Raw genomic sequence first — 22,382 nt, forward strand, 5'->3', positions numbered from 1 at the left:
AGCAAATGCCAATAACTAATGGAAAGGAGTGCTAAAGGAGAAATCGGATCTCCTCCAAGAATGACCATAATTGCTCTGGAACACTAATATAGAGGATTTATCAATTTTAACCTTCCGGAAATCCGGTGATCGGGCAATTCAGGCCAAGAAATACCGGTGATTCTCCCTTCTGTGGCTCACACGTGGATTGCGGCGGTGCGACGGGAGGCTCCTAGTGCCTTGAAGCGGAAGTAATGATACGCAAGTACACATATTTTGCTTGGCAGGCAAACCAACTATGGTCGACAAGGCATCGATGACGGCGCAGCGATAATGAGGTAGCGACGACAAGGTTTTGCCTAGTGCTAATGTATTACTGTTACCAAAAAGATACAATGTATCACGTAGTGTTTTCAATAGTTCAAATCGTAGGGCACCCATTAAAGCATTTTAGTTCGAGGACTTCGAGAGACTACTACCGAGTTCACAGTTACAGTATTCCAAACTAATTTGATATTGGAAATGGATTTAACATTCTGAATTAAATTGGTCTCTTAAACACAGTTTGGACTATCGGATGTTGTATTCTGTGTTATTATAATACTCCTCGATTTCGAGTCCACTAAATAAAGTATAATACTGAATGAGCGCTCTTGTGCGTATAATCAAGGAAAACACTTGGAAAAGATCACAGATCGACATGTAAAAACATACAATAATCCTTCAATGGTGATCATCGCATCTGTCGTAGGATTTGTGAGAATTATTGTGCCACCTGTCTCCACAGTCGTTGTCTTGATACGCGTACTTGGAAGAAAATTCAAACCTACTATAGAAATGCATCTCACTAGAAGTTACAATGCCCTAATTGATGGCATAGCTAAAGAGTGATTTGGCTTCTTATGTCCACTCTCTGAGAGAAGGCTTACACACTCTACGAAGAACCTTTGTAACTTGTGTTCTAAAATTCATCTGTGCTATACCTGTAGGCAGTACGCACAAACCAGCGAGGTAATAGCATACCAAACATTAGAAACAGACCAGAATCAGCAATTTGCCTAACCTTTCATATGAAATGTTCAGGAATTGCTCTGTTAAAAAACTGAAAGTTATGAGTATGAGTCTCTGCTCAATTCCATCTTGCCGCGTCAAGGCTATGCTGCTCTAGAAGGTAATTTTGTTCGTTCTCATGCCTTTCCGGTATATCTGCCAATCCAGCAATTGCTTATTGTTCTATGTTCACTCCAGCTTGTAAGGAAACATTGCCCATAAACACGTAGAATGTAATCTATAGAATTCCGAATCCATAAGTAGGATTTGCCGACAACGCCTCAGTATGCTGTGTTCTTACATCCATTCACTTTGTTCTATCTGCTTATCCCATCGAGACTCTGTATAAAACTGCATTTGTATTCATCTTTAATAACCCATCGTTCTCGGTCAAGGTGTCCTTTGAATGAATATCGAATGTTTCACCATTCTCCCATCTACAGTCGCCTCTTCATCATTCTTGAACGGCCTCCAGATATTTCGTTTCGGGTAGTTTTGTAGATAGATTATGGATTCCGTGCAAGAAACGAGTATCATGTTTTGAGATGGGCTGTAATGTGTAGAATCTAGGATGGCTGTCATCTGTGCTTGGTCCGGTGGTAAAGAGTTCGATGGCACATCCTATGGCTTATCTTGCTTCGTACATGCGCAAATTGGTCGGTGTCTCTTGAGGCTTGAAAGATTGTTCCCATATGATTGCTTGGTAGGTTTGACACTTGAAGAGGCAGGTCGTAGGGCCATTCAGGTTATTTCGCTAAAGATACTACGCAGTTTCCTTTGCAGCGAAAGGTGTGCCATATGTCTATGAGGAATCTCGTTGAAACTGACACATTAGCGGATGATATACCAACAGTAACAAAAACGTATTTATGCTAATTGGGATAATTTTGGAGAATCAGTTTTCAACACTCTTTGGAATACGATGGGATTACCTACGATAGTCAAAGTTGAATATGAACATTACCCGCGAAATTTTGATATGTATTTGGGTGTTTCTGGTATTTTGTCGATGGATATTCTCAAGAATGCTTGGAAGTACTTCTCGGCGCCATATTCAAGAAATGCAGATCCAATAGCTATTATATGAAAAAAGAATAGAAATTCACAGAGTAATCGTTCCGCAGAGTTTGATATCGTCTTCTGCGGGTGATTAAGTTTCTTTGAAACATCGATTCATCCTTGTAGAATGCTATAATAAATGTCTAGCATGGTGCTCTGCCATGTAGATAGATCTTCAAGTCCCTAGAAGAGATGACTTTGAGCCAAGAAATGAGGTGAGTCGCGCTTTCCATTTAAGTCTTGCAAATATTGAATCACGATAGCACTGTCCGACTTGAATCCCCTCCTTCCTACCCATTCATATAAGCGAAAGGGATGTCTCAGAACCGACATCTAGCAATCTGCCCACCCAATGCTCCTCCACATCTGATTCGAGTACCAAATCCGTTAAAACCAATGAAAATCGACCGTAGCTTATCCATCTATCCATCTATTCTCAAAATTGCATTAAATTATCTCTGACAACAAAAATTCACCAAAGACGTTCAAATCAAAAGGTATACCCATACTCGTCTGCGCGTACATGTCATCCTCGCATATTGCTGTGCCACAAATGAAATGCACGGTGCTGTTGCCTAAAGAAGGAGGAATCCCCACCATTCTTATCTTCTCAAAATCATTCACGATTCATTTACAACAATCACCAAATATTTTTCATCATGAAGTCCGATATGAGTTCTGATGAATTTGAAATAATCGAATCTGAAGACATTGTCAAGCAAATGCTTGCGGATCAGAAGCCAGACCTCGATGAGATCATAAAATGGTTGAACCCTACCGATTACCTAGCACCGTCCAGCGAGTTCAATCGCCATGCTTCATCTAAAGCCCGCGATACCGGGGAATGGATTCGAGAAACTTCACAATTCAATCAATGGCATTTATCTGCTGACCATGGGTCGATTTGGATCAAGGCGGTCCCGGGTGCGGGCAAGAGTGTCCTTGCAGCCTCCATGGCTCAATCATTAGCGACAAATGAGTCTGTTCCCGTTCTGTTCTTTTTCTTCAGACAAATTATCGAAACAAATCGCACTCCCCGTGGTCTTTTGCGAGATTGGATGTGCCAGCTCTTGCCCTTCAGCGAAGTCTTGCAATTGAATTTGTTTGAGCATGTGGAAAACAAACAGAGTCTAGAAAGTATATCAACAGACCATTTATGGAAACATCTTTTGGCTGGTCTAAAAACACTCAAACGAGTTTATTGCATTGCCGATGCATTGGATGAGATGGATATGGACGAAGAATTCCTCGCTCAGCTCAATACCTTGGGATCGTTTAGACCAGCCCAAGTCAAAGTTTTGTTAACCAGTCGACCCAAACAATATCTCCAACGAGCATTCAAAGATCCCCAAGTCATTCACGTCAGTCTCGAGGAGGAGCTTGTGAAACGTGATATATCGGTCTTTGTTCGTCAGCGCGTAAAGCAATTTGCTGATGATGTCATCAGTGAGAACATGCAAAGCTTCATTCAAAATACTGTGTGTGAACGGTCTGAAGGCCTTTTCTTGTATGCTCGACTTATGCTTGATCAAATCGGTCAATCTATCAAGAATAAAGAACAAAATGAGGCTTCAATAAGAGAGATGATAGTTAAATTGCCAATGGGCCTTGAGGAGATGTATAACAGGGTACTTATCGATCATGCTTCGCTTACAAACATCCATCAGGATACGCAAGTCATCATTTTACAGCTAATTACTCAATCGGCACGACCTATGCGCCTAATAGAAATTGTCAAGGCTATTGAAGACAATCATAACCTCTCTAAAAGTGACAGAGACAGTAAGGATATTGTCAGGTTTGGCTGTGGTCCACTTCTCGAAATCATGGAAGATGGGGTTGTGCAAATTTTGCACCACTCTTTTACCGAATTTCTTTTGGATGCTGATCGCACTATAAATAAGTTGACAGAAGTTCCCCAATTTCCTGTTATCGACCCGAAAACTGCCCACCGCGAGATTGCGCTTCTATGTATCAGCCAACTTCAAGGAGGTGCATTCTCTTCATATCCCATGCCAGACAATGCGGAAAATGGTGGAGGTAACGTAGCACAAACCATTCGACAAAATTTTGACTTTAGTCAATCATTCGTACAATATCCACTTGTTGAGTATGCCGCAAAGAATTGGACTTATCATGCTAAAGCATACGACTATGAAGATACAAGTTTTTATGAGAAACTGGAGGATTTTTGTAAGCCTGAGAACCAAGCATTCAAAGCTTGGTCAAGGTTGGCCGGAAAATCGAGAAAGTCTTTTGAGATGTTTAGTTTTAGGCCACAATTTGGTCCAGCTCTAGCATCAGAAATGACCTCCCATCTTCACATAGCTTCTGGTTTTGGGCTAGGCTGTTGGATACAAAGATTGTTGGAAAATGGCGCAGATGTTGAGATGCAAGATAGTACTGAAAATACGCCTTTGTTTTGGGCCGCTAAAGGAGGTCATACCGAAGTTGTGAAAAAGTTACTAGATGTTGGCGCAGAACCAAACGTCAGTGGATATGATGGTATAAAACCTCTTCATGTTGCAGCCTCAAATAATCATGTAGGAGTAGTTGAGCTCCTGCTTGGCGCTGGTATGTTGATTTTCCTGATCGTGATATCCCAAAATATGGGCTATACTCCAAAAGTGGACGGCTTTGAGTTCTTGAACTCGTTTGCAATGCCGAATTGCTCCTGGGTACTAAGCTGTGCCCAAATGTTTATAGCTTCCCGAAAACGCTAAACTTTCCTGTCCTTCCTCCCATTACTGATTGTAAAATACCATGGGCTTGATATGATATTTCTTCTTCTTTTACTGACCTCTCACAGGTGTATCCCATCTTACACCTAAGACGAAAGACACGGCAATACGCTCTGGGAGCAGGTCAGCAAATGCCAGTCATCACCCGCTAATGCTCGCCAGTAGTTCCGGTCATGTTGAAACAATAATAGAGATGATTCCATATTGCGAGACAAAAGAACTGGAAGAGGCGCTATTACGAGCAGCTCTTCATGGGCATCACCATTTGATCTCCACTCTTCTAGAAAAGGCAGATGTTTCTCCCAATGCAAAAGCACCTGTAAGTTATTGCAAAATGGGTGCTGTAACGGGGCAGACTGCACTCATGGTAGCGACTACTTCCCTTGAAGTAAGATCTGTAAAGGCCCTGATTGAGAAAGGGGGGACCGCAAGTCTAGGTAGTACATCTTTGACGGAGATGGGCTCATCTCGCGTCACCATGAATGATAAAAATGCACGAGGAGTAGGAAATAGAACTGCAATCCATTATTTTGCTATGGCTACGATCGACCAGCATAATCGAGGTGCTGCAAAGGAAATATTAGACATGCTCTTATTAGCAGGTGCTGATCTTGAAGCCCGAGACAGCAACGGCGATACTCCTCTGCTACTTACAGTGTTATCCAAAGGTCGTGGATATTGTCAAATTGCCCAGGAGCTTTTACTCTCAGCTGGCGCTGACCCAGTAAGCATAATCAGCTTTCTGATAATTCCTTCTTCACATCTTACACTTCTTTTCTGTCACCCTCTCTATTTCCCTATTCTCCTCCCTATATGCCCTAAAACTTAATCTTCGCTGTTATAAATTTTAAAAAATTACTTATCCTATCATAGTGCACCATGAACTCCAATGGCGACACTTTGCTTCACCGAGCTTGTAAAATTGCATCATCGACTGACCTCGCCAATCAACTTTTGGCCCTCGGAGCAGACCCCAATCAAGCTCGAATCTCAGATGGAGTGACCCCGTTACATTGGTACGTACACATTATGTCTATTTTTATCAATTCCTACCTAGCACACGAATGAATCTTGGATCTACTATTCGGTCTCAATAGCGTGAAGTTTCTTCAATCATATTTTCCCGTCATCTGTCATGTAACTCGAATATTTCAGTATTCGCGACTTTTTTTTTATGAGAACAATCATGATTACCAGCTTAGATACTTATAGTTATTCGGGACTAATATTATTCTAGTGTGATGGATAACATATATAAGCCACCCGGGCTTATTGAATTACTTGTCAATCATGGTGCTGATATCAACGCCCATGATATCAACGGAGACACTGCCCTGCATCGTGCTTGTAGATCTAACTTACTTCAATCAGGAAGTGTGATCCCAACTCTTTTGAGCCTTTCGCCTGATGTTAATGTCCAAAACCATCTTAACGAAACATGTTTACACAATACATACTCATATGTAGATCCTAAGCTGGTGAGCGCTATAATTGACACTGGTATCGATTTAGAAATACGTGACCGCAAAGGGATGTCGGTCCTGCTCAGAGCTGTCACTAATCCTCCAGATTCGAAAATGAATATGGTAGAAGTGCTTTTAAATCATCCGAAGAAGGCTTCTATATCCGCTCGAACGTGGCAGGGTAAAACAGTACTACATTTGGCTTGTCATTCACGAAATTCTGTTGAACTTCTCAAGATACTGGTAGATCACGGAGCAGATCTCAATTGGACCGATAGCACGAATGGAAACACTTTGTTGCATGAAGTAGCAGCACATTTTAATGGAGACTTAAGGGACGTCGCTTTGATTGAATACCTGTATGAAAGTGGAGTCTCAATGGATGCAAAAAACTACCGACAACAGACTATAGCACATATTATGGAAACAGTCCATGTCAATAGCTACGCTTCTGGAAGTAGAAAGTGTAAAAAAACTTTCATGTCAGTTATTCGTCGGCTATGCCCCGAGTTCGATGTCAATACAAAGGATATAGAAGGTTACACGCCTCTTCACTATGCCTGCGCCACTTCAGAATACTTAGTCTTTGATCTGATAATGGCTGGTGCCGACTTGAATGCTCAGTCTTTCAATCGACGCACGCCGCTTCATTGTGCTGCTCGCGGAAGGCAATGTGGTGTTTTATCGATGTTGCTCAACTTTGCTCAAAAAACTGGTTCCCTTATAGATATTAATGCACAAGATTCTGATGGCATGACACCTCTTCATTTTGCCTGTATATCAGGCAGACCTGAATCCGCCAGTATCTTAATCTCAGCTGGTGCTGACATCGAAAAGAAGACCAAGAAAGAAACTTCGGAAAAAACTCCTCTAATGGCATGTGCCATGTTCCTTGAGGAAGATAGGATCTGGAAAGTGCTGCAAAAAGGAACGTCCACTGAACTCAACATTCAAGATCCTTTCAGAGTTTCCTCGAGCCACTCTAGCACTGTGAGATCTGCGTCTAGTCTGAATCAGGCATCACAACATATTACATGCCGTATTGGCGTCATTGCGCAAATGCTTATAAAGGCTGGAGCGAGCACTGAAAGTTCTTTCATTCCGGCATTAGAGGCAAAGTGCGCGGAGCTAGTATATGCCATTAGGGGCGAGGAATCTACGAAAAGCACAAATTTTGCCGAAAGACAACTCATGGCACAAATGATTAGTATTGAAAAAGCACTGGATGATTGCACTCATGAAGATATCGACTATATAAAAAGCCAGGTTTGCGAATTGGATGAGACAACGATGAAACACATGGTAGTGAGAGGTATAGACTTTACACGAGCGGATAATCCTGCGCGGATGAGTAATCTCGGACCGCCAATAACTCAATTCGCGTACTATGGACTAACCGAATTCATGAGGAAGATAATTTCCAGTGTACGGATACTTATTTTCTTGCCCATTACTTTTATTCCTCTTTCTATATTTCTAATATGGGAGCTGTCATATTTGATTTAATCCCCCTCCCTTCCCCCACCCCCCGAAAATCCTCTGCTTAGTTGTCGGCTTGATATCGAGGAGTGGTGTGAAGTTCTGAGATACCGAACGCTTAGAATTTTATGGAAAAATAAGTACCATCATACATCCAAGTTTATTTCCTATATCAATCTTCACTCGTTTCCATAGACTATTATGTTCAAATCTCCTTCGATCTACTTTTTGGTCCTCTTTTTGTCTTTTAGCTCGCAGATTGTTGTTTCTACCCCCTTCACTAAATTTTTCCTCGAGCCTACTCATCACATTTGCCAGTAGACAAGATGAATAGATCATCATATTTCAAAGACTAACGACTATCAAGGCAAAACTCTTTGATGACCCACATTATACTGGCGGTATTCTCGATAGCTTTGGTAAAAAACGGTGCATTGTTCAATCACTAATACAAGTCGTTGAACCACTGTTACAAGTCGCCTGTAAGCGGCCAGTCTGGAATATGGACATGGTCAGACTTTTAATTGAAGAAGGTCAAGTGGATGTAAACGCGCATCATGCAACTAAAGATAGAAGTGATTTTGACAATACTGAAACTATAACTCAAAGAAAAACAGCCCTTCATATCTTAGCGCAAGGGGAATTCTGGTGGCAAATCGAGGCTATTACATACTTGGTTGAACATGGTAAGCTTCCTTTTTGATTTCCCTCATGTCCTTGGTATCATATCCGGAAGAAGGGTTAGGGGATGGAGAATTGGAGTTCATGTCATTCTGTCGGAGTGGACATTTTACTTTGATTATCATTTTTACCCTAATAAATTGAAAGTACGGAAAACTCTTGATGGAAAGTACTAAAACCCTCCTAGGTGCTGAAATAGATGCACTGGATGAGAAGGGTCGTACTCCCCTAGAAATCGCAAGTACATACATTGTAAATGGTTCAGCAGCAGGGAAAGATTTCTTCCGCACTCAATGTTGTGAGACGCTCCTTAAATTGGGAGCTGACCCTAACAAAATAAACCCGGAAGGCCTCACAGCTCTCAACAAAGCCGGTTCTGACGAAGATACCATCAGAATTTTACTAAAACATGGGGCAAAGGTCGATAGAGGAACGAAAAGCGTTCTCATATCAGCCATAGAATACGGAGATGTGAGAAGTCTTCGGCTGTACCTCGAGAACGGAGTCGATCCTAACGCGCTGGACAACTCAACAGACTCTAGTTACCGAGCTCAGTGTGCGATGACCAGTGGGATCAGGAATTACCCCATCGTAATGGCAGCATTTCCAAAGGGGGCGACAGCACATTCTGCTTCTATAGCTGCAGAGATGATAACACTTCTATTGGATCATGGTGCCAGGGTTGATTTGGCCGTCGAAGAGGGGGTAAGCATTTTGCACTACCTCTTCGCAAATGCTACGTCCTCAACCCTCCGTCCATTCTTTGAAAGACCAGGAATAGATATGAATGTTCGGGATCAATTTGGTCGAACAGTTTTCTTATGTGCCATTTCTAACTCCACTGAGAGGGAAGGTCGGTACCCACACGTTACACCTTCTAACCTTGATAAATCACAACTACTATACGTACGCCCCTATTTACACCTAATAAACTCGGCAACCTATGGCCCTTCTCTAGACTACCTGGCAGTTGATAATGAAGGGCGTCACTTAATCTTTTACTTGCTCTCCAAATGGACCTCCGAGACGGCATTATTGCTTCTTTCCATCCCAGGTGTCCGCTCTCTTATCACCCAAAAAGATAATGCGGGGTATTCTCCCCTCCATCTTCTTTTATCATCTCACCATGCGCATATGTCTCTTATCGATACTATCAACACTTTCGTAAAAGACGGGGGTGCTGATCTTCTAGAGCCAGATCCAAAATCTAACACTGCGTTACACCATCTATCCCGCAGACATCACTTCACCAACTCGGAGAATTCTTTTCAACTAATGGATCGATTTATCTCTTTAGGTGGGCTTATCGACGCGCGGGATGATGCGGGCATGACACCTTTATTAGTATATCTGGCTGTTGGAGGTCAGTCTCATTTACCGTGGTATGAAGACCATGGTGCGGATTTCAAGGCTACAAACAACGAAGGAAAAGGAGCTTTACATATTGTGGCATCAAATAAAGTCCCTATGCGTTTACATTACGGCAGAAATTCAGGAGAAGTGAGAGCAGAATTGTTCGAGGTGCTAGTAAAGAAGTATGGATGTGAGGTGCTAGATGAAGACTCGAAAGGGAGAACGGCGTTAGATATTGCGGCTGCAGTGGGAAGCAAGGAGATTTTGAAATTGTTCCAGAGGAGGAAATAGGACATTTGGACCTAGTCATTTTGGTTTTGGTTTTGGTTTTGGTTTTGATTTTATCTAAATGTTAACTTCTATTTTGTTTAATTTTTGACCGAACCCTTTCTTTAATGCTTCGTCCAACTTCCGTAAAAATCTGAACACATTAAGAAACACGATTTGATTGAGCCCTCGATAATAAAAAGTGACAACCTCGAAATGGACTGAAAATTTTCACGTCGAGGCTGCGTGCCATTTCAAAGATGTAGAAAGAAGCTAGGGGATTTGGTTCAGCGGTCAAACATCAGATATCTTATGATTGAATGACAGGAGTCGTTGGCTTCCTGTTCACAAACCATATCAAAGATCTAATCTTACACAGGTACCCAAGACAAAGTAAGACATCCCTCTATATTTTCGAGCCATTGAAGAAGAGGATAACGCAGCTCGCCCGTTGCATGTCATTTGTGCCAAATCCACTCACCCAGTCAGTGATCTACGTTGTCCATCCAGTCAATCGGGCAATTGAGGAGTAAAAAAGTTTGATAATAAAAGTGTTGAGTTATATCTTTCGAGCGCCGACCAAGAAGACGAATGCCGATCCCCAGCATACATACGTACTCCGCATTGGAGGCAACTGGAGACCAAAAAGATGGACGCGAAGTAATCGGCGAGCGACGGGAGAAGCGAAGCAGATTGCGAATGAGAGTTGGACAGGGGTTGTCGAATGATATGATGGGGTGTGGATATTTCGCTTTTGCAGGGGTGAAATTAGCTTTGTCTGCATGCTCACCGTGCCACTCCCACCACTTGCCACTTTGTTACTAGATCATGCATGGGTGTGAGAATAGTTCGGTGAACGAGCTTGAGATCTTGGGAGGAGGCGATTTATGAAGCAGAGATGTTTCTTGCATTTTTGGACAAAGTCGTGACAGATGGAATGTAATATATGTAGGTAATTGTCGCAGTCTGGATAATCCCTTGATGATTGCTAGGCAGTCTTCTAGGTTTTCATTAGTCGCGAAATTCTAAATAATCTGCGACGGTCTACAATCGCAATTACAATCCCCATTTTCGACGCGCGCGTCTTCATTCAATCGCGCGACTATCGTCAAGCTACAACTGACAATCCACAAAAGGAAGTACATGCATTTATCCATCCATCCATCCATTCATTCATTTGCCCCTGAGATTATATACATAATTCTACATATACACTCCATGCTTATCAGTTCATCAATTCATTATTCAACATGAATTTACTATAAACAGACGATGGTGCATTGCCAACCCAAAATTACGCCGAATAATGAAGCCGTCAAACAGGAGATGGCAATGCACCCCAACATACATTGTGCGTATGCTATCAGACCAATTCTGGAGTCTCCATCTTCACCCCGCCGCATATACTTTTCATCTGCTCGATGACATAATATCTCGACTCCAGAAGATGAAAAGCAGGGTTAACTCCATCCGAAAGTTGCTCCCAATTCATGCTTTTAAACTTTCGCTTCCATTAGAGAGTTTCCATTTCTTCCATTTCTTCTACCACTAATGCTTAAATAGGCCAAGTGAGCTTATTATGGCCACGCTGAAACAAACTTCGAAGTCTGAGTGAGTTCCACAAATACACCGAGCGGCCAATTTCTATAACATCCTTAACAGCCGAAGACACACCGTCCAAGGTACACCCCATGTTTGCTGATTTGCTGGGGCCTGAACAACCAACAGCTTTTCTACGCGTTGCTCTGAGCTTGACCACTCGGCACTCCGTATTCCCCCATTATAAGGTTCGGATCTTTCTGTACCTACAGAGTGACGTGTTAATCGCTACCCGAATAGTAGATCCGGGGGTACATACCAAGGTATTATGGGGTATAATCTTGGTCACGTTGTTGGGAGAGGGATGATCTTGGTTCCTGCTTGGAATCCTGATTAATGTTCCTGCTTGAATCTCTCAGACTTCTGCGAGTCATTGGTATTCGCCCTCTCCACACATGTTGTCCTGTTTGTTGGTTGGTATTATATAAGGGTTGATTATTCCCCTTGTTGGCAAGAGGTTTTTTTTCGATTCATTCTCTCATTATCAGATGATATTTTGTATTACTGGGTTTGAACTTTTTTTGTACTGCATGTAAATCTATATTCTTCGCACGGATCTTCTCAAAAGAAATATGGCTCCTTGGTTTGGTATGAGGGGAGGATGGCTCACATTCTGGGTCACGGTTGCTTGTGCAACAGATATGACTTTGTTCGGTTATGATCAAGGTGTTTTTGGTATGTACTATGTCTGTTGTGCCCCTTCGTTACCATTTTTTCTAACCGAGTCCAGGTGGTGTCATCGTCACTGAGGATTTCCTCAACACTCTCAATCTCAATGGCAAAACCGCTTTGGTTGGAACAATTACTGCTCTTTACGATATCGGTTGTTTCGTAGGAGCCATCGCAGCCGTCATCTTTGGTGAAAGACTCGGTCGTAAAAAGTCCATTCTATGGGGAACAAGCATTATGACCATTGGCGCTATCCTTCAAATCGCAGCATTCGATGTACCCACGATGATCACGGGAAGAATTATAGCTGGTATCGGTAATGGTATGAATACATCCACGGCACCTGTGTGGCAATCCGAAACTTCGAAAGCTAGTCTTCGAGGTAAACTCGTCGTTATCGAAATGATTCTCAACATCGCTGGTTTCTCTCTCAGTAACTGGGTTACATACGGATTCTCTTTCCTTTCCGGTCCAGTCACTTGGAGATTCCCACTCGCCTTCCAATTGATCTTCATCATTATCCTGTTCGTCACTGTCCCCTGGCTTCCAGAATCCCCACGTTGGTTGATCGCCCACGGAAAGATTGATGAAGGTCGTCAAATCATTGCTGATCTCGAAGATCTCGATATCACAGACGATCGTGTAAGTAGCGACGTGAATGATATCATCTACGCCGTTGAATACGAAGAAGCACATGGAGTTTCCTGGTTTGATCTCCTCCGTGGCCGAACCGGAGAAGCTGGAACTTCAACTATCCGTCGTCTCGTCCTAGGTTGTGGAACTCAAGCCATGCAACAACTTAGTGGTATCAACGTTACCTCTTACTATCTTCCCACCGTCTTAATTTCCTCCGTCGGTCTCTCCAACACACTTGCAAGACTTCTCGCCGCTTGCAATAGTGTGTCTTACCTTGCCGCTTCGCTTCTCGCCATCCCGAATGTAGAGCGATGGGGTAGAAGAAACCTCATGATTTATGCAGCCGCTGGTCAAGCAATCTGTTACCTGCTCATTACTGTTCTACTCCGTTTCAACGAATTAGAAGGCTATGCTCATCAAAAAGAAGTCGCTTCTGCCTCTGTCGCATTTTTCTTCGTCTATTACCTTTTTTTCGGTTTCGGTTGGCAAGGTGTTCCCTGGCTCTATCCTACCGAGATCAATTCTCTCGCTATGCGTACTAAAGGTGCTGCACTTGGAACTGCCACCAATTGGATCTTCAATTTCATGGTGGTGGAAATTACGCCAATTGGAATTGAGTCTTTAAGATGGAAATTCTACATCATATGGACGATTTTCAATGCCTCATTTGTACCAATTGTTTACTTTTTCTATCCCGAGACAAGTGATAGAACATTGGAAGATATTGATAGACTGTTTAGAGAAAATGGAAGTATATTGGTATTCAAGGATGCAGATGCGATTAGTAGAAAGAGGCCTGCTAGATATTTCGAGGCAGAAAGAATCGGCGCAGTGGAGTCGGATGAGAGAAAGAGTTTGGGTAGTAGTGGGGACAAGAAGGAGAGTAATATTGGAGGGGCACTGGCTGAACACGATGAGGTGGTTAGATATTAGGACATGGGCGAGGAAAAAGAAGAGTGGATCCTGTGAACAGAAGTTTGGATTGGAGTTTCTTGGATGTTTTTTATAAACTTATGCATGCATGAGTATGGGATGAATATGAGCATGAGCATGAGCATGGAGTTTGGATGGATAAATACCTGGATGAGCATTTTCCGGTGGGCCACTACTCTTATCTTAAACAATATTCACGAAATTAAAAGAAATTAAAAGTTAAATTTTACGTGTAGAAAATGCAATGCGCCAAAACACTGAACAGACAACTTGTGGATGTCAATTTTGAAAGCCTCGTCTCGCGTTCTCACTCGGGTCTGTACTAAGCCTATTCGCGGTGAGGGAATTTGTCACCGGGTTCCTTTAAGGTTACGCTTCGGGGTTCAGTTGCATCTACTTCGGCACTTTTATCTGCCCCTGTTTCCTAGGTTGGAATAGCACGCCACGGTCTATTCGTCTATAGCTAGCTCCAGCCAGCGTGCAAATACGACCCTACGGGCTGCGGGTTTACTTTCATCTACCAAATTCTCAGTACCTAAGAAATGGTATCCGAATCTCGAACTACTTGAAAAACTCGACGATGTGAGTTGAAAAATTTGGAGTCGCTTAGCTATGTTATACTGATCTCATGCAAGTTAGACTGTCTGCAAAAACTGTGTTTGACTTTTAGGAACAAAAAGGAAAACGTAGTCGATACAACTCGTGGAAAAGCCCTCAAAGATACACACAAACATGACACGTATTTCCGTTACATCTCAGTCTACTACTCACTATCAACAGCCCCATACCCCCCTCTCCAGTATTCACTACCCAGCCCCCCTCACCTCACCTCCAAGATCACTACCCAGCCCCCCTCACCTTCAAACTCCATACCCACTCCGCAACTCCCCCCATCCCCCCCATCCCACTCTCTCAAACAACAATCCTCACAAACACGCCATTCCACCTCCATCTCACCTGACAACAAACCGGAAGACAGCAATTCCTACATCCACTCAACGCTTCACTCTTCTCTTTCATAATGAACCAGCTCTATTCACTCTCCGTATCCACATACTCCCCATTATGATCGAGATACACCTCATTCGGACCTGCAGTCCAAACTTGTCTTTCCTGTTCCTCTTTTTGTTTCACGCCGAGCCCATCCTTTCTTTCAATCCAGAATCCCCGTTCCTTCTCCCTTTCCCTTTCCCTTTCCCTCTTCCATCTCCTTTCCTTCAACAAAAGCACAGAAACCCCCCCCCGTATCAACCACCTCTTTATAAACACCTGAAAAAACAAAAGTCTCTCCCCCCTCTGGAACAACTCTCTCGATAAACTCCACCAGCTCTCGTGCATGCGTATCCCGATATAGATACTCATACCCACAGCGATGTTTTCTTAGCACATTCCTGCGAAATTCAAGGGACCACTGTACTTTCCAATCCCGTATGAAACTCGCGACGCTAACGTGCTCGTCGGCTTAGATGGCGGAAAACTGGAGTCGGATCTTGAAATCGTAGGTAGAGAGCGGAGGAATATTTCTAAATTTAGCGTAGAGGTTCCAGCCGGCTGTGATTAGGGTGAGAATTTTGAGATTGGGAATCACGTTGTTGTCTGCGAGGGGAGGATCTGGATCGCTTCGATGGTGGAGTTTTAGGGGTTTTTGGGGGGTTGTGTGGGTGTTATTTTTCATTATAGTAGACTCTTTGATGCTTTTCTCTTTAGATAATGCTTCCATGAAGTGCAAATGCTCTGGCTGTGGCGTGCCTGAATATTTCTTAGGTTTCGGACATCGTATACACACGAAGTGAGCCGCATATTGCAAGATATAATACAGAAACTCCACATTTCCCTGCACTACTGGTATACACAGTACATGAGCAACAAGCTTACAAACTCCCTTATCCGACAAGTCGAGATTCGAAACCGTTTTTATCCTAAGGAATGAGTCATATGGAGATTTTTGGAAGAATTTGTAGCCGAGTCTTTACACATAATCTGATTCTGAATGCGAAGCATCGTTTTCGGGGAGCTTCCAGGAATAGCATACAGTGTATGGAAAACAACCTTTTGGGATGGGGAAATCTTTGTTTAGGGAATTTTCTTGGAGTAGTTGCTCGTCGGTTGCGGTCCAGGATTTGGTGAATATGAGGGCTGGGTGGAAGAGGGTGAAGGGTCCGAGTTCGGGGATGTGTATGGGGACTTTGTCGAGATCTAAGATGGGTGATATTCCGTGGATGGAATGATGGAGTGATGAAGTACCTCTAATATGCTTGATATCAGTTAAATGATTGTCTAATTTGAAGAGCAAAGTTGTGCTTGTTGTAAGGACTCCTAGTGCGCATAAGACAGTGTACAATATCAGAAGTGAAAAAAATTGCTATAAACAAAAGTTAGATATTACAAATTCATCTTCTCATTCTTTCAAACTACACAAGTCACCAATTTATAGTCCCAATAATTCAACTCTATTGCGAGATGAAAACTACGGCTATTGACCAACGTAAGAGAATCCACCAATTAGTATCAACATAGCTCAAGTACAAGTTTTAGATGGTGAATATTCAAGTAGTGAATACGGTGAAGACTTAACGTTCATTCATAACAAAATGAGGACGCGAAATCCTATTTGTACTGGGCAAATCCATATCAAAGTCCATTTTGGGATAGGCAACTATCCCTAGTATACCTAAGTATCTCTTATTTTCATTGAAATTGCTGAAGATTCTTGACTACTGTCTAAAGAATAGTGCCGCGGGGAATGAAGAGCCGTACTCGAATTCAATGTATTACATAGTCTGCATCAAATCAAAAAGCCAAAAAAGCACAAAGCATGTAAGGGGCTTCAGGAACTTGACCAAAAGCGTTGAGGATTCTAATCGATGGACCATTTGAATAGCTTGAGAAGCTCAGAAACGAAAATCAAATCTAGTATCATATACATTCATGAGAATGAGATGAAAAACGATACCTGCTGAATATGAGAAGCTACATGCCTATTGTGTGAATGCAGTGAATGGCTTACTTCAATTGCTACTATATTAAAGCCCTAAGCGAATGCGAAAGAGACTCGCTCTTTCTAGTAGACCTTATATAAGGTCTACTATCTCCTGTACATAGCTAGCTCTTTAGATAGAATACAATTAAACATACAGGACCTACGCAAATTGTGGGCGCTACATCTTTCGTATCCTACTCATACAGACACCTACCTTTCTACCTACCTACCTACTTAACAACAAAGTATATCTTGCAACCTCCCGTACACTTCAGATCAATCTAAACATATGTATCTCCACCTATAACAAAAAACCCAGGAATCAAAGACACAATCCTTCCCTACCTTTCTATCTACCCTCGAATCTCCAGTACAATTCGGTCTCTACAGCACACAGAATTTTAAGGATCTAAATATCTATATGCCTCCTGTTGAAGTAATTGGAATTGACAATTTGGAAGCTGTGGGGAGGGTATTGATATTGGTTTATGTTTCTGTCTTTCTAAGGCACTCATACAAAAGTGCAGAACCATCCGATCCTATCAAGCTAATCCCCAATCTCCCATCTCAGCTCCAGATTTCCTATACGCCATAGCTACCTCACAACTTCATCACCCAAGAATCTCTCCCCCCCCCTCTCCTCTCTCCCTCAGAATAAGAAAAGGAAAAGTCGATCGCTAACTGTCCGAATCCGAGTCCGAGTCCGAGTCCGAGTCTGAATCCGAATGCCATCAGGGAATCAAGTAAATTAGTAAGGAATATAGATAACAAATGGTAATAAAGTATAACATCATGAATCAAGTACTAATTACTAGCTATTTATAAGAAAGTTCTTGTTGTAATACACATATATATATATTCAGATTCCAAGATGGGATATCTATCCACAGCCCAGCCCAGCCCAGTCGAGCACAGCATAGCACAGCGATTTGCCACTCAGAGAAAAGTAAGATACCTAGGTATGTCTATATACAGAAATCCACTTCACTCCTCTAATTCCCTCCTCCCTCGCCCTCCCACATCGAGAATCTAGTCCTAGAGTCTGATATCCAAAAAGCATGGTCAGTGTATGACCATTGAAGGCCCCCCAAAAAGGTATTGAGTTCACATACATACATATCTACGTATACACACCCTCAAACACTACCTGCATAGCATACGCTCCAACATACGCGAAATCGTATCAGATCAGAAAATAACCAATATCTATCTTTCGAGTTAATACTCTCATGACAATATGATTAATCTTTGAACCTATATCACAAAATTCCAACAACATGCTTCCCAGGAAAACAATCCCTTTTGCACACAGATATCAAGATGAGATTCAAAATCATTGTATGTATATATGTATGTATATATGTATATATTGACTTTCGAACGTGGTAAAATGATACAAAAAAAAGATTTGTTGAGATAAGTGGAGTGAAGTAAACTGAGCATGTATTTCTTCTCAAGCTGTGTGGGGTTTTGGTATAGATTTCTTTCTAGGCGCGAGTTGAAAATAGTTACATGGTATCTGATCTCATCTCATCTTCGCTCTCGATCGATGACAAGGACGAACTGGAGCCATTTTTTTTTTTTTTCTTTGAGAAAAATAAAAAGGAGAAGAAATTGAAGAAAAAAAGGACTAAAGCTTTCGGACCTTTCTAAATCTGTATCATATTTTGATACTCATACTGATATTTTTCTATTAATAAGTTTCAATTCTATACATACACACATACTCTCTCTCTCTCTTTCTTAAAATCCAAATCAAATCCAAGAACAAATCCTCTCTACCAACCACCACGTAAACACAAACACAAACAAAAATATAAACCTATACCGAAATCAAAACCTGATCCCTTCTAGTCATCTCTCCACTTCGAGCAATACGATTTAAGCTTCTTCTTACTCCTTCTAGTACTATCAAAACATTCCCACTCATTACCATCACTATTGTTATCCTCTCTTTTTACGCGTTATCAATTTCTGAGAAGAGAAAAGAGAGAAGAGAGAGGAGGATAGATATATGATTTTGAAATATGAATGCGATATGAATGGGATACGAGAATAAGCGAATGAATGAATATATGAATTCAATTCAGAAACTCAACAACCAATCAACCAAATCAAATTCACACTCAGATTTCGTTTCGCTGGGCTAATACATATATATATGTATGGATTTACGCATGATATATAACTTCAATTTGAATCATTTCTTTCTCCCTTTCTTTCTTTCTTTCTTTCTCATTAACCGAATAATTAACTACTCATCTATCTGTCTGTCTGTCTTTTTTACTAATAATTTAAATAATTCAAGATCCAAAACAAAAATAACTAACCCCAAACCCTCATATTCAACATCTTGTAACTTTAGCTTTCGAGAGCTAAGTGAATAATAATGATAAGAATAATGAGATAAAGGTTGAGATAACAAAGTAAAAGATAAGTATAGTTGGAATTGGAAATCAGAACAGCTTATTATTCCTTCTGAACTTTTGGTTTGTGATTTTTCATTTTTCATTTTTTTCTCGAATACATATATAAAGAGTAGAGTGATAATGAAAACCTCTCTCTTTACATACTAATAAATTATAAGTGGTATTCCTATTGAAACTCGCGATCGGGGAGAATTCATTTATCTAGATTATATCAGATCTATCAGATATATATACACAATCGATTACTCTATCATCATTCGATATACATCATAATCCTAGCAGACAGATAGATAAACAGATATATACACCATCACAAACTACAAGAAAGTACACACTGTACTATACTATACTATTTTACTTTATTTCGCACTATAATATAGTATAGCAAAGCATGCTATATCATCGTATATCTCAATCTATATATATTATAGATTATATAAAAGAAGTATCTATTTATCTATTTATCTATTTATCTATTTATCTATTTATCTATTTATCTATTTATCTATTTATCTATTTATCTATTTATCTATTTATCTATTTATCTATTTATCTATTTATCTATCTACCTATTATCCATTCTATTATCGTACCATATAAATAAAGAAATATATACATACGTATAAAACTCCCTAGTCTATTCTTTATCATCTGATTCAATCCAATCCAATCCAATCCAATCCAATCCAATCCTTTAAGCCAGTTTGACCCAATACATACATACATACATAAATACCTAGGTACACATACATAGGCACATACATAATAAACATAACACAATAACACAAATACCAATCTCACACCAAGCAAATACTCCCATACTTTCGTGAAGATATCTAGGAAGAGAGTAGGAGTAAGGTAAATAAATAGGTAGATAGATACGTAATCATATTGTGAGATGAACATTATTATTTATTTTATTTATTTATTCATCACAGCACAGTACAGCACAGCACATCCATCATATGTACATTTACTTTTCCAGTGTGGAACGAATGTGCGGTAGTAAATACTACGCTACATAACTACAACTATAGCGACTACTTCATTACTTATTAATTTAAGAAAGAAAGAAGGAAGGTGGGAGAAGTGATGTGTTTTGTTTTAATCTGGATTATATTAGATTATATTATACATATACATCATATATATACATCATATATATACATCATATATATACATCATATATATACATCATATATATACATCATATGTATACGCATCACATATATACATTATACATTATACACCCCACCTCTCCTCATCTCACCTCGCTTCTCCTCCCCTCCCCTCCTTTCTTCATAAACCATCACACAATTATCTTTCCATCATCTTTTGACCATCTTCCCACTATTTTTGCGAGGGCCAAGAATCCAAGAATCCAAGATAGAACCCAAGATAAGACGAAATGCAAATACAAATACACAAAGAAAAAAAAAAGAAAAAACTTCGAGGAATGAAAGTGCTACTAACACAAATCAAATGATTGAGTTTTGTGAATAACTTAAAAGTAAAATAGTTGGTGGAAAATGGAAAGTGAAAGATCTGGTTTGACTTGGTTTGGCTGGGTGTGGGTGTTGAGATTGGGTTTTTGGGAGGGGTTTGGGGAGGATGTATGTATGTATGTACACACATACGAGTTTCTTGTAATTTATTTTGATGTTGTGGTAAGATATGGTATATCTATTGTACAAGATTATACGATATAAAGTGGAAAGAAGACGGGGAGAAAAACAGGAAATCAAAGTAGAGTTTTCGGGATAACATTCGGCATCGCATTCGGCATAGATTTCGGAACGAAAGTCGATCCCGGGATAGAATACGAGGTGAAATTCGGGATAGGAAGATGAAGTTCTCTTTGAACCAATGAATGAATAGTTGGGTGAGAAGTATAAAAAGTTAGTAGAATGGTAGGTCATGGTATGACTAACGATTTGAATCTGAATGATTTGATTTGATTTGATTTGATTTGATTTGATTTGATTTGATTTGATTTGATTTGATTTGATTTGATTTGATTTGATTTGATTTGATTTGATTTGATTTGATTTGATTTGATTTGATTTGATTTGATTTGATTTGATTTGATTCGATGTGATGTGATGTGATGTGATGTGATGTGATATAAATGTGATTTCAAGAGAGTTGACGGCGGATTATTAATTATTCATCGAATGTGCCTCTCCCTGATTGAAGGAGGAATACTTTCTTTCTTTCTTTCTCTCACTTCTATTGAATTGAATGGGATGAATGTAAGTAAGTTTCTTTTCTTTTGTCAAGCGTGCCTGTGTTTTGATGTGCCTTGATGTGCCTTGATGTGCCTTGATGTTCCTTGATACGCCTTGACGTTGAATTTTTTATTTTTTTTTAAAATAAAATAAAATCTAAAAAATAGCTCGGGGAGACTTAACTTAGTTGATCGTTAATGAAATCATCGACTAACTTTAAAGAAAGCTTCAACATGAAACTAATGCAAGATACCGAGGACACGATCTGGAACGGTGTTGCATTGGTGTGCTGTACTCCACCGTCTTGCAGATGTTGAGTGATCACCTGAGGTTGAATCGTCTTTTGGGGCTTTGATAGTGTAGATGCGAGGGGGATATGTGTATATCTCCGAATTGGATGGATGGATCTGGATGGATGGATCTGGATGGATGGTTTCGGGATGAGATAAACGAGATTCGTGAGAGGGGGAGGAGAAGGGGGAGGGGTCCGGCAGAGGAATCGTAAATGCTCAAATGACATGCTTACGGTTTTGATGGTGGTGGCACGGTGTAATGGACATTGCTGCATGAAGGAGGAAGGAGTGAGATGCGTTGTGCTGGCTGGAACGGGTTCGGAGGGATGCCAAGGAGCAAGGGGTGGGATGGATGATGGATGGTGGCACAGAGATATCGTGGATAGAGACATCTCCCGACTTGAGATCTGGTGGGATGTCATGGACCCTTTCCATCGGGAATGGAAGGGAGTGATGTGGTTGAGGATGTGGATGGGATGTAGATTAGATGCAGTGGGATCGGATGAGATACTGTAGGGGGGGGGATATCTGCAAGAGATGTGT

The 22,382-nt window shown here is 40.9% G+C and overlaps 2 protein-coding genes across 2 annotated transcripts; both read left to right on the forward strand.

Annotated features, from left to right (window-relative positions):
* The first annotated feature begins 2,456 nt into the window (after positions 1-2,456).
* On the forward strand, positions 2,457-11,027 carry BCIN_09g01590 (hypothetical protein). The gene is made up of 6 exons (XM_024694937.1): positions 2,457-4,662; positions 4,898-5,553; positions 5,703-5,845; positions 6,067-7,717; positions 8,139-8,457; positions 8,640-11,027. Exons 1-6 carry the CDS (start codon positions 2,748-2,750, stop codon positions 10,094-10,096), a joined length of 6,141 nt encoding a protein of 2,046 aa, XP_024550730.1. The 5' UTR covers positions 2,457-2,747; the 3' UTR covers positions 10,097-11,027.
* Positions 11,028-12,002: 975 nt separating this feature from the next.
* On the forward strand, positions 12,003-14,219 carry Bchex4. Its single transcript, XM_001553260.2, has 2 exons — positions 12,003-12,346; positions 12,402-14,219. The coding sequence occupies exons 1-2, from the start codon at positions 12,244-12,246 to the stop codon at positions 13,907-13,909; spliced, it is 1,611 nt and encodes a 536-aa protein (XP_001553310.1). The 5' UTR covers positions 12,003-12,243; the 3' UTR covers positions 13,910-14,219.
* Positions 14,220-22,382: the final 8,163 nt, after the last annotated feature.

The sequence above is a fragment of the Botrytis cinerea genome, chromosome 9 (assembly GCF_000143535.2).
Source record: "Botrytis cinerea B05.10 chromosome 9, complete sequence".
Taxonomy (NCBI): domain Eukaryota; kingdom Fungi; phylum Ascomycota; class Leotiomycetes; order Helotiales; family Sclerotiniaceae; genus Botrytis; species Botrytis cinerea.

What these genes read in the sequence shown, in the direction of transcription:
- BCIN_09g01590 (XM_024694937.1), top strand. Translation starts at nt 2,748, where the DNA reads ATGAAGTCCGATATGAGTTCTGATGAATTTGAAATAATCGAATCTGAA. An exon ending in GGAGTGACCCCGTTACATTG is followed by an intron (nt 5,846 to 6,066) that starts GTACGTACACAT and finishes ATATTATTCTAG; the next exon opens with TGTGATGGATAACATATATA. An exon ending in TACATACTTGGTTGAACATG is followed by an intron (nt 8,458 to 8,639) that starts GTAAGCTTCCTT and finishes AAACCCTCCTAG; the next exon opens with GTGCTGAAATAGATGCACTG.
- Bchex4 (XM_001553260.2), top strand. Translation starts at nt 12,244, where the DNA reads ATGGCTCCTTGGTTTGGTATGAGGGGAGGATGGCTCACATTCTGGGTC. An exon ending in TTATGATCAAGGTGTTTTTG is followed by an intron (nt 12,347 to 12,401) that starts GTATGTACTATG and finishes AACCGAGTCCAG; the next exon opens with GTGGTGTCATCGTCACTGAG.